A 15,782-nucleotide genomic window follows, 5' to 3' on the forward strand; every position below is an offset into this window, starting at 1 on the left:
CGCGACACGCGACTCTCTCTCTCTCTCTCTCTCTCTCTCTCTCTCTCTCTCTTTCCATTATATCCTATCTACGATCTATTAACGCTATAGAACTGGAACAATTCTCATAAAAATTTCATAGATTCACAATGACGCGTTCTTACCGTAACTAGTAGCATCTATGTATTCTTAATAATCGTTATTTTTTCGGAAAATATAAAATCAGGTGTTGTATATCTCTCAAGACTTGCGTCTACGCGATAAACTGGCCGCGATATCGCGCATTAAATAACATCTCTGTACTCGTCTTGCGAAACGTACGGAAGAAAATAAAAACATAACCTAAAAACACTAACCGATCGAAGCTAAAGTAGAGGGTAAAAAGGGAAGAAAAGGAATGTATAGGTAAATGGATAAGCAAAGTTAAGAGGAGAAGCAGAGGGGTAACAAGTGGAATAGGGGTGGTACAGTGATGGAGCCTGCACGGAGGTTGCTGTCGACGCCCTGCCGTCGCTTCCTGGTTTCCCTATATTGATTTTCCAGCGTGCCTTGCGTTAGACGGAAACGGAACGACACGGCTAGAGGGAGAGGAAAGGTTGCTCTGCGCTTGTGCTTGCACACGGATGTGTGCGCGTGCACGGAAATCGGCTAGCAGGGTGCTCGTGCGCTCGTTCGTGATTCGCGCGTTTGGGGATGTGTGGGTGAGTGTGTGCGCGCGCACCTCAGTCACGTTTGCAGCAATGTGTGGGCGGCCTTAAAACCAAAGAAGGGGAACTAGGTTGGAACACGACAGTGTTGGAGAGTCGGTGTTCACGTAGGAGGGTGGAGAAAATACACCTCGGAGTTCCAGGTAATACGAAGAAAACGCGAATGCGAAAAAAGTGGGGCTACCTTTCCACCTTTCGCCCTGCACCAACGAACGACTATAGAGAAATATACGTGTTACATGCACACCGCACGGTGTTCAGAAATGCGTGGACACTTGTCTATTTCTGTCAAGATGTACTTTAATTAGCAGAGCACGAAGAATTTGACTTTTACGATCACCGTGTCTACGCTCAAGAGGATACTACGAGCCGATTAAATCGATTTTTCAAAGTCGCCACGCAACGATATATTTGGCGTTTGTAGTTCTTTAAGCTTGTAAAATTATTTTGTCTTGGGATTCTTGGCATAACGTAACAGTGGATCGAGAGAATTAATTCGTACGCGCTAGGTTCTAACGTGTATTTGCCAGGACAAGTAAACAAAATAGAGTGAATTTATGTCGCAGCCCAATGTTTGATGATATTCGCGTGCTTTTTAGCTCGATTCTCCTTCTGCCTCGTACCCCTCTCTCTTATTTTTGCTAACCGCGTATTACTTACGATCGACCGATCGATCGATCGAATTTAAACGTTAAATACCGACGTTCGGAATAGACATCACCTTTGACTTTATAGCGATAGATGTGCGATGCGCGGTTGGTTAAAGTTTCGACTAAACGAATTCCCTATTTCGCGGAGCGGTTCGTGGAAATGAAATAAACAGCGCATTCTGCTATGAAACGAGTTCAGTAGTAAAGGACGACGCGTGGTCGGACGCTTCACGATCGATTCGCTTCTCAATGATTCTAGGACGCGTATAATCGTTGCTTTTCCTCCGTTAATCGTTACGTCATTTTCTCAGACGCGCCGTACATTCACGGTCAACTAATATTCGTAATAATAAGCCTTCTTCTAGACGTTTCTTCCTTTTCCAATAAATACCACTTGAACGTCGGAGTCTGTTTATTCAAATGCCGATCCTTGCCGTGACTAGCGGCCCTTTTTGACCGAAGCCTTAGGAAAGAAAGCGCAGGAAGCCAGACGATACAAAACTGACGTATTCTCGATGACAAGCGGAATCTCCGAAACAAAGAATTTCCGTTCTATCTAAAAATAGGGATCTTAGACTACGGCAAGCTAAATCGTTCGTTTGCGCGTAACCTTCTCCGAGGAAACTAGACTCGAACCCGTAACTTTGCTTCTTTTCTCATCTCCCTCGTCCTTCCTTTTCTTCTTGTCTTTGGTTACTCTATTCATCGGAGAGCGCGACATCGCTGCCGGGTAAGTTTTCCATCGAGGTACTCGTTCGTCCTCAAAAGCCCTTTCTCCACGAGAGAGGCTCGTTTCGATGAAACGCGATAACGAGAGACGGTGCAAAATTAAAATTCGTTCGCTGTAGAAATTGCGAATCGAGCGAACGCCTCGTAAGTCGAGTTTGCGAGCGATCGGTTTGCCGTGGTTGGCGAAATATTCGAAGCGTCCCTTCGATTCGTTGGCCCCTCCTTACGACCTGTTACTAAATAAATGGATAAACCGTCCGATTTGCCGCTCGATGCAAGCTAAATAACGAACAAATTTCATCGTTTTTGCAGGATCGTATGACGACAAATGGAAATTCACCGTTGGACAGTATGAGGACGTTGGAGCATTACTTGAGCGATATCATGCGAGGTACAGCGGATACCTCTGAACACGTGAAAGGTAAGTCGATTTTCCAATGCTCGTAATAAAACGTAGATTCGATGCTTCGGAACTTGGCCGAACGGAAGACGCGATAATCCGCAAATACAAAGTTATCGTTCGAAGAGGTTGAAAAGTTTATCGCAAGAATCTAACGAAAGGTTTTGTCTACGCGTACATGTACGAGATACGATGGTCTCGGTGTTTCTTCGTAATTTGATCAAACTCTGTCTCAAAATCGACTATCAAATCGATCAAATTTAGCCTTCGATGGATACAAAGAAAATGTAACAGAGACGGGAGAAGGAAAAAAAGTGGAGGAAATACGGCAAGATTTGGACGACGGTGCGTAACGAAACGAGTTCATAAATAAATACATAATGGAGTAAGATGGTCGATAGGCAAAGACGGTAGATCGGCGCGGGGAATAAGACAACTAGCTTTCCGAGCAACGAGACCAAGGAAACAGCCGCCGAACCGACCACTTAACGCAGACCAACCCTTCTCGGCACCCTCCACTCGACGCGACTCTACTACACACTTTACTCGCTCTATCCCGTACACTCTGTGCGATTCGACGCGACTGTATCTACACGTCCAGCTTGAGCTTCGCGAACCAACATAGAGACCGAGCCGAAAGAAGTAGGAAGGAGACTGGCAAACGCTTTGCGTCTCGCGATGCTCTGCCTCTCGCTTCCCTTCTCGTCCGCGATCTCGCTTTCTTTCTCGCACCTACTCACCCTGTCTGCGAGCTCCGACACAACCCTCAGACAAGCGGTCTCGCGCCTGCAGTCAAGGGCAAGGGTGGTATCGCGAGGCCTCTTCTTCCTTAGTGGTCCGTCTACACACGGAAACCGTACGACGCCACCGACATCGACCACCGGAAGGACCAAGCGGCCGACGTCGTCGCCAACACCCACGACGATACCGCGCTCGAGTTCCCACAGCCACGGAATTTATTCGTACGTCTTAAAATCTACTACTCTGGTTGTTCTAGCACGAAACGCGCGCGACAAGAAGATCCTTGCCAAGAGGCTTCGTAGGATTTAGCAGCTTCTGGAGAAAGTGGCTTTCTTCGTTGACTCGAGTCGCCTTGGTTCTTCCAGGTCGATAAATTTGCCTTCCGACGATACAGCGATTATTTATTCACGGCGAATCATGTCCTCATTGCTCGATAATTTCGCAGCTAATAATATCGGCGAGTGAACGAGTTACGAGTTACAGGTTATAGACTGGTCGAAACGACTCGTCAAGTTTTGCGAATGACGCGAGAAGCTCCAGAAAGATGAAATAATACACGGCGGACGATAACACGTAACGGCAAGGATAGGCACAGAAAAATATTTTGGCGAAGCCACTTTGTTCGATCGCGTAATTATCGGCTCCCTCGGAGACCATCGGAGACCATCGGAGACGTCCTGCCTTTCCTTTTTAACTCGCCGCAAACCCTTATATAGCCGTAATTAAAATCTCTTCACGATCGAAATACCGTCGGAAATAACGATCGGCCGGGGACAAGCTCGCGGTAACGAAGAATAGATCGCGACGATAATTTCCGATAGAAATTTACGCTTCGATAGAGGGCGGAGAGAAAGAGGATGGCTGGAAGAATAGAGGAGTTATAAGGAGTAACCCTTTCGCAAAACGGCGTCTAGTCGAAGATACTCTTCGGTAAAAAACGAATAATAGGGTTGAGAGCTAGGATGGGATAGCAAATCGCCAGAGTGCGAACCCGTCTTTATTCTAGAACAAAAACCTCTCTCGAGGCATTGTAAGGCTCCGTTGAGTGGGCGTGCTTACTACAGCGCCATCTTTAAAAGTGTCAGCATGGCACTTTAAACCACACCAGTAGGTCAAGTCTCGGAAAATCCGAGTGCAACCTCGAGACGGCAACGATAGCCGGCTGTATATACGTAGCGTCGCGTAGCCATCTTTTGCACCAAACGAAACGCTCTTCGCGTCGTCCTTTGCTCCAACCGATGAGCGTGTTCCTCTTGCTAAATGCCGAGGAAACGCGGAAGAATCGCGGCTTAAGTTCAAATATACGCAGCATATATCAGCAGTCGTAATTATTCGAGCTTAAATTCGTGGTTCGGGTTTGCAGACTACGTTACGAAAGCACGAAAGGAACGATCAAACGCACGTTAGAAGCTACATCGAGAGAACGATCACGCTATTCGGTCTCTAACGATCGCGTGTTCCGCGTCGATAAGATCCTTTCGAAAATAAGCGGATCGATTTTGCGTTATCGCTGCGTTTTTATACTGCATCGCGTCGCACCGTAGTTAAACACGAACAATGCTTAAGAATAATTTCCTTCCGCTCGGTATTTTTACGGACCAAGATTTCTATCGATTACGGATGAAAACTATAACCCGTTTAAATCAGTTCGGCATCGTACGACGAAAACAATGTGCCGCGTGAGCGAACCTGTCCGATTGATAGGATCGCGTGCGCGCACTCGTCCAGATTATCTCACGGCGAGTAGCTAGCGGTTAACCAGCGGCCAACTTTCCGTCCTTGAACGACACGGGCTTTACGATTGCATTCTCTGACCTATATATCGCGCATACGTGTACCGTGTAATCGGTTAGTAACGCCGACGGGATTCATAGAGGGTGGTTTTACGCCGCGCTCCAGCCATCTAGGGTTTCATTGGATCGTGCTTTCTACCCCTCGTTCCCTTTCTATCTTCCGCACACCCCATCTCGCTACTGCGAACAAACGCTACGCGTGTAATTGAAAAGGTGAATGGATAAAAAGGACACCGCGTAAATACATAAATACTCGTGCGCCTCTACTCGAGATTCGATCTGCGAAGAAAACGAGAATTAATCTTGCGATGTAACGTTTCGTTCGTTTTTTCTTTTCTATCTTTTCTTTTTCTCTCTCTTTTATCCTCTTTCTCGTCGAGGATTTGGCAGCTTCGTATTTTTAAATAGGAACTCTAAATTATCTCGGAGCTACTAAATTTCGTTTATAGACCACTATGGATCCGTGTCATTAAGGATACGATCCTACCAAATCGCGAGATCGCGTCACAAGTGCGAAACAACCCTTACGTAAAAACCAGGCGGAATCGAGGAAGAAACGAAGAGAATCGCAGAGCTTTTTCTTTACTACGCTACGCGTTACAGCGTCGACACGACATTCTCGTATCGATCCTGCTGAATCGACTCGACTGTCTTTCCGCGATTCTCGACCTTAATCCATCCAGAAAAACGAAAACCAATTTCTCGTCTCAGCTAGGCGATAGAATCGAGCTTCGTTCGTGACGAAAAACCAGTGACGATCCTTTCGTTGCGTCGCACCGACCACCAAGCTTTCGTCCGTTATGAAATGGCGCCGTGTAGACGCGATATTGGCCGAGAATATGCGACGATGTCTCGAGGATGCGACCGCAGCTATCGATCCAAGTCCATGTAAAAAAAAGGTTGCCAGGTGACCACGGTGAAGGTGAAACCTGCTTGTTCTAAATATTCGATTTGATCGAAGTTGCCCGATCGTTCGCATCTCGGGCAACGCGGGCAATTACGGTCGTACTCGTTATCGGAGAAGTATTGCTGCCACGTGTTTATCAAACTACCAAAAGTAGCAAACAATTTCCGAAATAGTATTCTCTCGTACGTCGCGGAGTACGATAAAGCGGTCGGGTGTGAATTAGAGATAATAATCTGAAAAATGAAGCTGACGTCCGATAAGACGGTAACGGTGCAAACAATAAGCGTATAAAGCGATAAGGTCCGACTGAAAATAGTATTCGGGTCGTGTGGAAAGAAAAATAATTTTACCAACGAACAAACCCGACGATCCTTTCTCCTTTTCGTCTGATAGAGTTCCTACTTTTCCTGTAAGTTTCTATCTTTCGGTATTCTCGTCGATAGTTTCGTATATTTAACCCGGCAAACGTGGCAAGTCCGAATACCGTACTACTGTTCACGGTACTGTACTGTACGCTATATATACGTAGAGGGGCTCTGGAAGTTAAAACGAAGAAACCAAGGAGAATGTAATATGTTACGAATAAGTTTCCGTCGTAAGAGTACCATATACGCTCATCGATAAACAACGTATTCGAACAGAGTCATAAATCCCGCGAATGACTCGTGGAATTATCGAGTCATCGATACTCAGCAATTTGTCAAGCAGTTTGCGTTTAATCCGTGGCGTTAATACCGACCGAGTATACGCGTGACGCGTTCTTTGAACGACACACAAACGGGAAAAGACGCGTACCGCCATCTCTAGGCGGCTTGTAAAAGGAATCGTAAGCGGCTCGGTATCGCGCAAGCGCACGCTGCGTTTCAAAATTTATTTACAGCGAATCTTAAATTAATCATAAAGCGAATCTTCGATAATACCGAAACGGTGCGAAGATTTAATCGAAATTACTATGGTTTCAAATTGTCGATCCGGCAATGTTAGACGAGTTTATTAATCGAGCGTACAGACGTACGCGACTCGTGTCGCGTTTGATCTTCGATCCTCGATCTCTCGATCTCAGGTCATCGATCAACGTGGCGCTGCTTTGGATCAGTTCGTCGTGTGTATCGCGTAGCGAGCACGCTCCGTGGATTAAGCGAAAAAAGGTTTCTTTAGAAACGTTATACTCGGAGCTGACAGTGCAAAATGGCACAAGGGCTTATTTAAATTCGATCAGAATTGGCTGGTTGCCTATTGACCAACTGCCACCATCAGCCGCATTGCAGTGACCTGCAATGTTGCTCTTCGTACATCGTATTCGCGCAACGCAAAGGGACTTTCGGCCGTCGTTACGCGCGTGTACGCTGGCGCACGAAAACGTTCGAACGCTCGCCATAGAAAATTAAAATTCGTAAAAATATTTGATTATTAGTCGCGTTTCGTTACGGAACCGACAAAATTTCAAAATTTTTCGTATTTTAAACACGCCATGTCTCTACGTTTCTACGAGCGTTTGAATACTTTCGCGAGCCTCTGTACGTACGATTTGTTTACCACCTATCGCTCGATTACTCTTTCGATGTTTTTATGCGTGTTGCGTACCATGTACAAGCTTTTTTTACTTTCTTATTTATAAAAGGACGCATTCTTTGGGTCTTCCGAGCGTGTTGCGTGTTACGTCGTGCAGCTTTATCTTATTTCCTTATTTATAAAAGATTGCATTCTTCGCATCGTTCGAGTAACTTTGTCCGCTTTGAAAGTCGATCTTTAGCTTCCACCGATTCGATCGTTCCTTTCTTGACCATGGTCAAATTATAAATAAACACGCCAGCATCCAGCAGCAGTGGCGGTAATAGTAAGAACGGTAGCAGTAGCGAGCAACCCTTTGTATCTTCGGTTCCGTGCCATTAGCGACGTATATTTAAGCCGCTGTACATACTGTCGACGAAACAAAGCTCCGCAAATATCCTGAGGGACAAAAGGCTTACGTCAAAGAATAAAAAGGGTAAAAGGGTGCAAGAACGAGAGTGGATGAAAGCGGTTGGCGGGCGAACGAACGAGCGACACGCGCGATCGCTGATGCTACTCGCTCGGGGACGCCTAACGGACTCTTTTCTCGTCCTTGCACTTGTAACCTATCAAGCTTGTATTTTCCGTCTTACGTCGCTTTTTAATTCCTACGCAATTACGCGTCTATGGTATCTGACGTTTTATTTCCTGATCATCGGCGAGATAAAGCGACGAAAGGAAGAAACGGTACAGAGGCACGAGAAATATTAATTCGTCGCGTGTACAGAACGATCAGCTTGATTCACTGCTATGTAATATCTACGATCCATCGATAGTTCTTATTTACCGAAGCGTGAATCGAAACGAACAGCTTGATCCTACTGACAGCAATTAAATATTTTTTGTCGTCTCTTGAAAATTATTCTCCGCAACGAACGTCATTATTCTCCGTCTATTTCCTCTCTCTATCGGCGTTCGATCGCTGTCAGTCGAGCGACTCGAACTACCCCCGTGCTCCTTCCTCCATTCATCGACTCGACTCGTCTGAAACGCACAGTTTTCGAAAGAATCAAGCGAACAAATGCGTTCGTATTTGTAGCAACTCACCGTTCGGAAATACTTCTCCGATGACTAGCGTCTTTCTATATTTATGCAATAGGCTGTATGGAAAAATGTCGTTCGTCGTGAGATACGCAAGTCGATAGGGAGAACAATCGTCGGCTGTCAAAGTGAGCGACGAAAGTGGCCGCAGTTTCTACGTTTCTGTACGAATATAATTCCGTATTGCCGTTTGGTGATGGAAGTAGTCGCTCGAGCACCGTCCAATTATTTACAAAAGCGAAGAAATCCTTACGCAATCGTTTCGTCTACCGTGTAGGAAGAGTCGTGCGAGAAGTAACGTGTAGTAACAGATAGACGCGTAGATGGATGGATGGAGGGGAAAATAGGAGGAAGGGGGAGGGTGAAAAGGATCGACAAGCGAGAATAGAGGGGAACGAAAGAAGCCTTAACGAATAACGAAAGAATGGACATTATATAAATTCAAGGATACCGTGTACGATATCGGATATCATATTCGTTACGATATTTCATTGAAGGTGTTATACGCGTGACGCAACCACAATTCGTTGCAACGTGTACATCGTGCGGAGCTCCTCGGACGTTAGCTGTGATAATTCGAAAAAGGTAGAACGTTGAAGGAAAGGAATAGGAAACCGTGAGAAACGGATCTCTTGAAAGCTGCTCGAATCGACTCGTACAAGATCGTCCGTGGCAACGTGACAGAGACGATGGTAAATTCTAAGGGAAATTTGAGAAACGTACTTTCGACTTATGGTATCGATCGATGTGGTTTCCGAGAGGCTCGAACGACTCTCGACGGGTAAATTCGTTCGAATCGTAAAGCGACGAAAAAATTAACGAACCAGAGTATCGCGAGCACGCTCCAGCGACCGTACTTCTCCTCTAGCTATTAGTCCACCGGTGTCGGTTTTTCGGCGTATCGCTTTGTCCCACGGAACGTGATAGTTTTTATCCTCGATTCGTCTACGTTCCTCGTACCAATTTTTTCCGTGGCACCGACAGACTCCGAGCCAACGCGACGATTGGTTAATCGTAAGAAAGATAGACGAAAAAGGCCTTTGAATTTTTTTATCCATCGTCAGGATTGGATAACGGTAACTTTCTATTTGGAACAACAAACGTTCTATCGCGTACAGAAAACCGAATATCTCTTCGTCACTGCGTGACTCTGCAACACGAACAGCAATTTGTATTTTCCTTAAGGAACAATAGTTGCTTCGATACGCGTACCTTGAGAAAGAGTAATTGGAGTGTACCTCGAGATTAGCAGCAAAATCGCACGGTACGATTAACGCTGTTTGTCGCCTCGATCGTCGACCGAACGTTGTTCCTTACGTAAGGCGGCCAAAAATAAAACAGCTAGTTCTCGAAAGAGAGAGGCAAAGCATACCCGGTTGGTAAAATCAGTTTGAAACATTTCAAATTCCGTTCAAATAGATCGTACGTCAATTTCCCGATTAAACACCAAGGCGATAGCTTGCTACAAATATATATATCTATATATTAAATACACGTATATTTATATTTAAGTATTTATTATAAGCATATACCTTCTTAAGAAGGTGTGTTTTTCTTCGAATTTCTTAAAGTTGTAAGATCTACGTGGAAGAGAAGCGAATTTTGAACCCCTTATCGCAGGAATAATGTATCACGTTACGTTACGAGTCGATTGTTCGCTTTTGGATCTCTTTAGCATATTATTTAGCATATACGCGTAATCGACGAAAAGAAGAAGGTCGGCTAATTAAGCGGGAATTGGCTGAACGCATAGAGTCGTACGATCGAGTGGAGAGGTCGAGTCGAAGTGGAAAGGAGAAGCGGAAGAGAGGACGAACCAGTGAAACGGAGCAAGCAATGATCCATCATCGCGTGTATCGCCGCAGCTGTTTTGGCAGTCAGCTGGTCCGGCCGATTCGTGTTCGTATCTTGTACTACGGGCTTTCGTGTCAGCCATCCTTCGCGCCGAATCTACGATAAGGCTGCGTGCATACCAAATTTTCCGAATCGTCCTCGCGACGTCCCTCCGTTGAGACAGATATTAAAGACCATTCTCCTTTTTTATCGAAAATTGTCGAGATCGACGAACGAGAAAGGAGAGGACTACGGCGACATTGTGGTAAAAGTTGTTTCGTATCGGTAAAAGCCGCAAGAACTTGTCCACTCTAGTTTCAGGCTAAACTTCTGTATCTCTAATTACGATTCTATCGATCCTTTCCATAGAATTTACAACATGCTTTCTAGTCAACGATAGTCACGTTTTCTCGATATTCTTTTGCTGCTTCCGAGTAACTCAGGCCCTTCTGCGCGGTAATTTAGCGAGCAATAACGTTAGCGAATCGATAAGCGAGAAATTGCAGATTGCGGATTTCTCTTTTATAATTTTACGATTTTACACGAAACAGGGTAATACGGGTCCCGTATAATACGTATCTGCCGCGTTATGGGAGGTCCCGCTTTGTATCCACGGGGTTGCCACCTGTCGCAATAAACAAATACATAAATTAGGATCAAGAATATGACACGCGAGCGTTCTTTTTCTTCGATATCGCGTGTTGGTCGAAATACCGAAAGGCAGGCCTAATGGTAGGGAGATACGATGTGTCGAAATGCAAATGGGACCAGTTTTCCACAACTCGGCGGGATCTTGGATATCCATTATGCATGCAGCCTAAAATGCTCAGGCCGGATTGCGTGCACGTCAATGTCGAAGTCGGTGCTGGAATCGAAGCTTCCACGTTAACCGGAGCACGAGCCCCCATCGGCCAGATATGCAACGAGCGAGCTAGTAGCGTAATGGCCGAAAGGCCGAAAGGCCGAACGATGAGCACACGTCCACGTCTAAATTTAGATGCGCTCGTGCTGCTTACTTCCGCTTATTTTAGCTTAGGGGCCAACCGTTTCGGCCAAGGAACGTTCCATCCGTTGCTTTTCTCCTCGCCATTTCCTCTCAACGTCGATATCTCTCAACGATCGATATTTCCTACGTTCGAGATACAAAGTTTGCCAGGAAGATCGCGAACGAATTATACGTCCGACTCGCGGTAGCTTTTCTTTCGTTTTACGAACGGAGAAACGTCGAAGCGCGTTGGCGTTGCAAAGATGCTCGATGAAAAGCGGATTTGCTCATTTACGACAAGATACGTTTCGAAATTGTACGACTGCAGTTTCTGCCTCGTGAAATTCCATCGTGCCGTTGCGCAGTTCGATCGAGTGGAGTACCGCGCAAGCGCGTGCGTGTTACCTCGTTTATGCATGCACTAATTTTCGCGATCAAGCTACGTACGCAAATTCCTTCGTCCCTCCTTTGGCCATTGTTTAGAGTTTTCATTAACGATGGTTCGATCGGTGACCGTTGCTGAGCTGTTGCCAGCTTATCGGTTACGAAATACGACGACATCGGAACGTCGCGCGATTCCAAGACACGGAATAACGCGAACAACCGAATTGACTTTTTCATTTTTCATATGTCCCCGCATCGACTTATTCGACTTATTTTCTCCAATTGTCCTTTAACGGCTGCGAGATAAGAGCGTCTGTATATGAATGGAACAATTTGCCGTGTTATTCGTCGCTCCTCTTTCATTCGCTGCTTTCTGCCGTTGTTCGCCAAATCTCTTAATCGCTCGAATATTTGCCGAACAACGAACTCTTCGAATTGGATCGGCGATGATCGAGCACGAGGACCTATACTACGCGCGACTCGTCTCGACGCTGAACGATTATGTAACGGCTATGCGTCACAAAATGCCGACACACTGTGTCTACATATCGGCGTGGTACTGGTCGAACCGCGAGACGAGCACGAGCAACCGCGATCGTGTCGCAACAAGCGCGAGCGCTAATAATTCTGCCGTTTAACCTTGAACATCGATTAAAGTATCCTTGGTATCGGTACACCTCTCGCCGTCGGAACAGCGTTACATATAGATATTACCACATGTGCACGCTGTTTGCCATATGCCTTGAACCGTGCATAATCGCTTAGGATCGATGCAACAAATCAGAGGTGTTTACTCGAACGTTTGCAATAGTTGGACGAGTGGTCGGCTTCTGCAGGCTGTATTGCGCATTTGTAGGTAAATCGGCCGATGTATTTGCGTAACATTCGTCGAAAAATTATTTTCCATCGATTCGCTCATGCACGAGACTAATCCAATCGTTCGAATACGTTTTAGGTATCGATCGAGTATTATACCGAGCGAATACGCTCAAGTACACCCGTACGTTCGAGGAACGTTAGGTTACAGGGATGTTACGTAATTATTTACGATACCGTTCATCTAACCACGGAAAGAAATCGTAACGATGACAAAGCTTTATCTCGATCGAATCGCGATATGCGTTCACGAGTCTCGAAACACTTTCATAGACGCCTATACGCATATACGCTCGCGAATGTTATCTTTTGGACGATTCGAAAGGAAGGGATGGATGGATCGGTTGGAATTCCGAATGCGCGTGGCAGTAGAAAAGGTACGTCAGTGGCGAACAAATTCGACTCGATTTCGAGACGGATTCGACGCGTAACCGAAGAAACCGGCGAAACGCCGGAACAACGTTCGCGTATTTCGCGATATCACGTGGATGCAGAAACGCTCGTATAAGCAGCGCACTCGTGAGCAAACAACCTTGAGCGTATTATCCAGTTCTTCCACGTCGTCGTCGTTGTCGTCGTTGTACAGGCTTGGACGAAATATTAGAACATTTTTATTATTCTCCGGTTGGCGATGCAGTCGTAATCTTCGGCGATAATGTACGCACAATTTGTTCGTTGATTGCCAAACGACCGCAAGATCGCGGCTGAATCGGTCGATACGATATTCAGCTGCAATTCTTTCTTTCATTTGTATAATACGGTTAAGGTTACGCTCGACTGTCGCTGAATATATTATACTTAATTTCGAGATTCTTCGGATCGATTACATCCGTTGCTGACCGTACGACAAAGCGTTGACCGTACAGTGTCTCAATGGCTGCGAAAACTATTTGCACACCGATATATTTGAATAGTGTCCATTTTTCCGCTAATTTCTTCATCTGGATAGGGTGCAAAAATACGTATTTCAAGGATCAATGCCGCGCTTGAATTCGAATAGATGTTGAAATAAGGGGTGTAAACAGAGGATAAAACAAACGAATAAATAGAGAAACGATGCACGGCTAGATAAGAAGTTACGTATGTACATCGGCGACGATAGATGCACGCGCTATACTAATACGTTGATGCGACGTACACGCTTGTTTTTGAGTCATCGCGTCTCAATGCTGAAACATGAACGGAGGCAACGCGACTATCAAGGGGTCGTGCGCACTATATACGCACGTATGCCTATAAGATTATCTATCTGTATATCAACACGCATACATGTACATATACGCGTACATACGCGCCACAACGTATATCTCTTCCCATTTTTGCTTCCATTACATTCGTACAACATACGTCGTATAGCTTCCGTTTGTATTTTTACACGTACACGCGTGCCCCGTCCTCCATCTTCCATTTTTATCTTTTATCAACTTCTCTACCCTCGATCGTTTTTCAAACGAACTCTGTCCGAACCCCGTGGTAATCGCGAGTTCGAGATCGTATTTTCAGATGACCGAACCCGCTCTTTATTCCTAATGGCTGGATTTGGGCACAGGTGAGACAACAGATTCAGATTTATCAATAACTCGCTTTACGTTTACGATCGCGATGAAACATCGAATAAGCCACAAAGCATCAAATAGGACGACACGTAAGGTTTACATCGGGGTATTCGAGACTTTGTTTACGTCCCTGCGGTACAAGTCCCGTCTCTCGCTCTTCCATCCACTTGCTCATAGTACGTCATCGAGCCGTATCTCGCATACATCGTTCGAACTCGCTTTGACTCGCGCCGTTGGTTTGTCCCTGACGCACTCTCTCTCTCTCTCTCTCTCTCTTTCTTTCTTTCTCTCTCTCTCTCTCTCTCTCTTTCTCCGCGATCGCACGTGTACGTGCGCGAAACTGAACGTGTGCGCGTGGACGACTCCTGTATCTCCTTCGGTCGTATAGTAGCGTTTCGCTCGATGTGGCTCCGATGGAGTAGTGGTCGGGTAGCTTCGCCGCGGCGCCATCGATCCCTTTTGCGCGCGTGCTCCGACTCTGTCGCGCTCGTTCGCAGACGAACAGCGGACACGGACACCGGCGCGCGAGAACGCTACCACATACACACGTCGACGTGTCGACACAGAACGGAATAGAAGCGGTAGGTGCGCACACATCGCGCGGGTACATATATGTCCGCGTGGACTTCGCCTCGTCTCGCCGCTCTTCGCCTCTCTTCGCCTCTCTTCGCCTCTCTTCGCCTCTCTTCGCCTGGTCTCGCTTCGTTTCGTCCCACCACGTTTCGCCTTGCCTCGCCGCGCCGCACCTCCGCGCGCTACCAGCTTCCTCCCACGCCTGGGGGCCGGGGACCATCGCGGAGCGGCCATTCCTTCAGCGAACTTCAGACAGCGCGCATCATACGTCGTATTCACACGCCGCGCAATCGCAGTCGGAAACGTAACACACAGCCGACCGTAACCGTAACCACGCCTTTTTCTAAAAACAAATAGCCGGTTGTGTCGCGTACGCTCGTTCGAAGCCGACGGAACGAGTACCCGAGAAAGAAGCGGCAAAGTGCGAAGAGAAAGAACGACGATCTGTTTTCGAGAGATCACGGCCGAGGGACGTGTTGAATCGAAGCAAAGTGCGCGCGACAACTTTTCCGTTCGTTTAACTGCTATCGTATAAACGAACGACGTAGCAACTAATACTCTCGCCTCGTCGGCCGTGACATGTGCTTAACATTGTGTTAATCCAGATACACTATTTAGAGGCATTCGTCTTTGCGATGCGATACGGGTAATATAGTAGCGACACTACGTGTACTACATACGTGTTTGATTTGGTTGCGTGTTCGGTGAAATACGAGGAAGGATAGTGCGGAACAGCAGAAAGATATACGGAGAAAGAGAAGGAATACAGAAAGAAAGGAGTGAGAAGAAAGAGGGTGGGTAGGGGAAGAAAGAAGGGAAAAATAGAAATAAAAATAAAAGTGCGCGGTGGGTAGCAGTGTGGAATCGAAGATCGCCCCAGTGTGTGCTAAGTGACTCGATAGTGGAGGAGGAAACTTTATCTAGGGTTCATCGGCAAACGGTACCCCGGTACTCCGGTGCTCGGTCTGGCTGCTCGCGCCCGTTAGTGTGCCGTTCCTATCCGTATGTGTGTTGTGCATAAACTCGAAACTTCCGACGTTCTGATCACGTCCTGTTGCGTGCAGTCGCTCCGTGTCA

General features: G+C 46.4%; 1 protein-coding gene and 1 long non-coding RNA gene across 2 annotated transcripts in view; one reads left to right on the plus strand and one right to left on the minus strand.

Moving 5' to 3' along the window:
- The window catches only part of LOC126925119 (cytoplasmic polyadenylation element-binding protein 2), a 69,496-nt gene that overhangs the window by 9,197 nt on the left and 44,517 nt on the right, over nucleotides 1-15,782 (plus strand). The window contains exon 3 of the mRNA XM_050740385.1: nucleotides 2,378-2,486. Within this exon, the coding sequence (XP_050596342.1) occupies nucleotides 2,378-2,486 (109 nt within the window). The remainder of the gene's footprint in view (nucleotides 1-2,377; nucleotides 2,487-15,782) is intronic.
- Nucleotides 6,309-11,748, minus strand: LOC126925184 (uncharacterized). The gene is made up of 2 exons (XR_007713828.1): nucleotides 8,245-11,748; nucleotides 6,309-7,856 (listed from the first exon to the last, which is right to left on the minus strand). It is a non-coding gene; the product is annotated as an uncharacterized LOC126925184 (long non-coding RNA).

The sequence above is a fragment of the Bombus affinis genome, chromosome 15 (genome assembly GCF_024516045.1).
Source record: "Bombus affinis isolate iyBomAffi1 chromosome 15, iyBomAffi1.2, whole genome shotgun sequence".
Taxonomy (NCBI): domain Eukaryota; kingdom Metazoa; phylum Arthropoda; class Insecta; order Hymenoptera; family Apidae; genus Bombus; species Bombus affinis.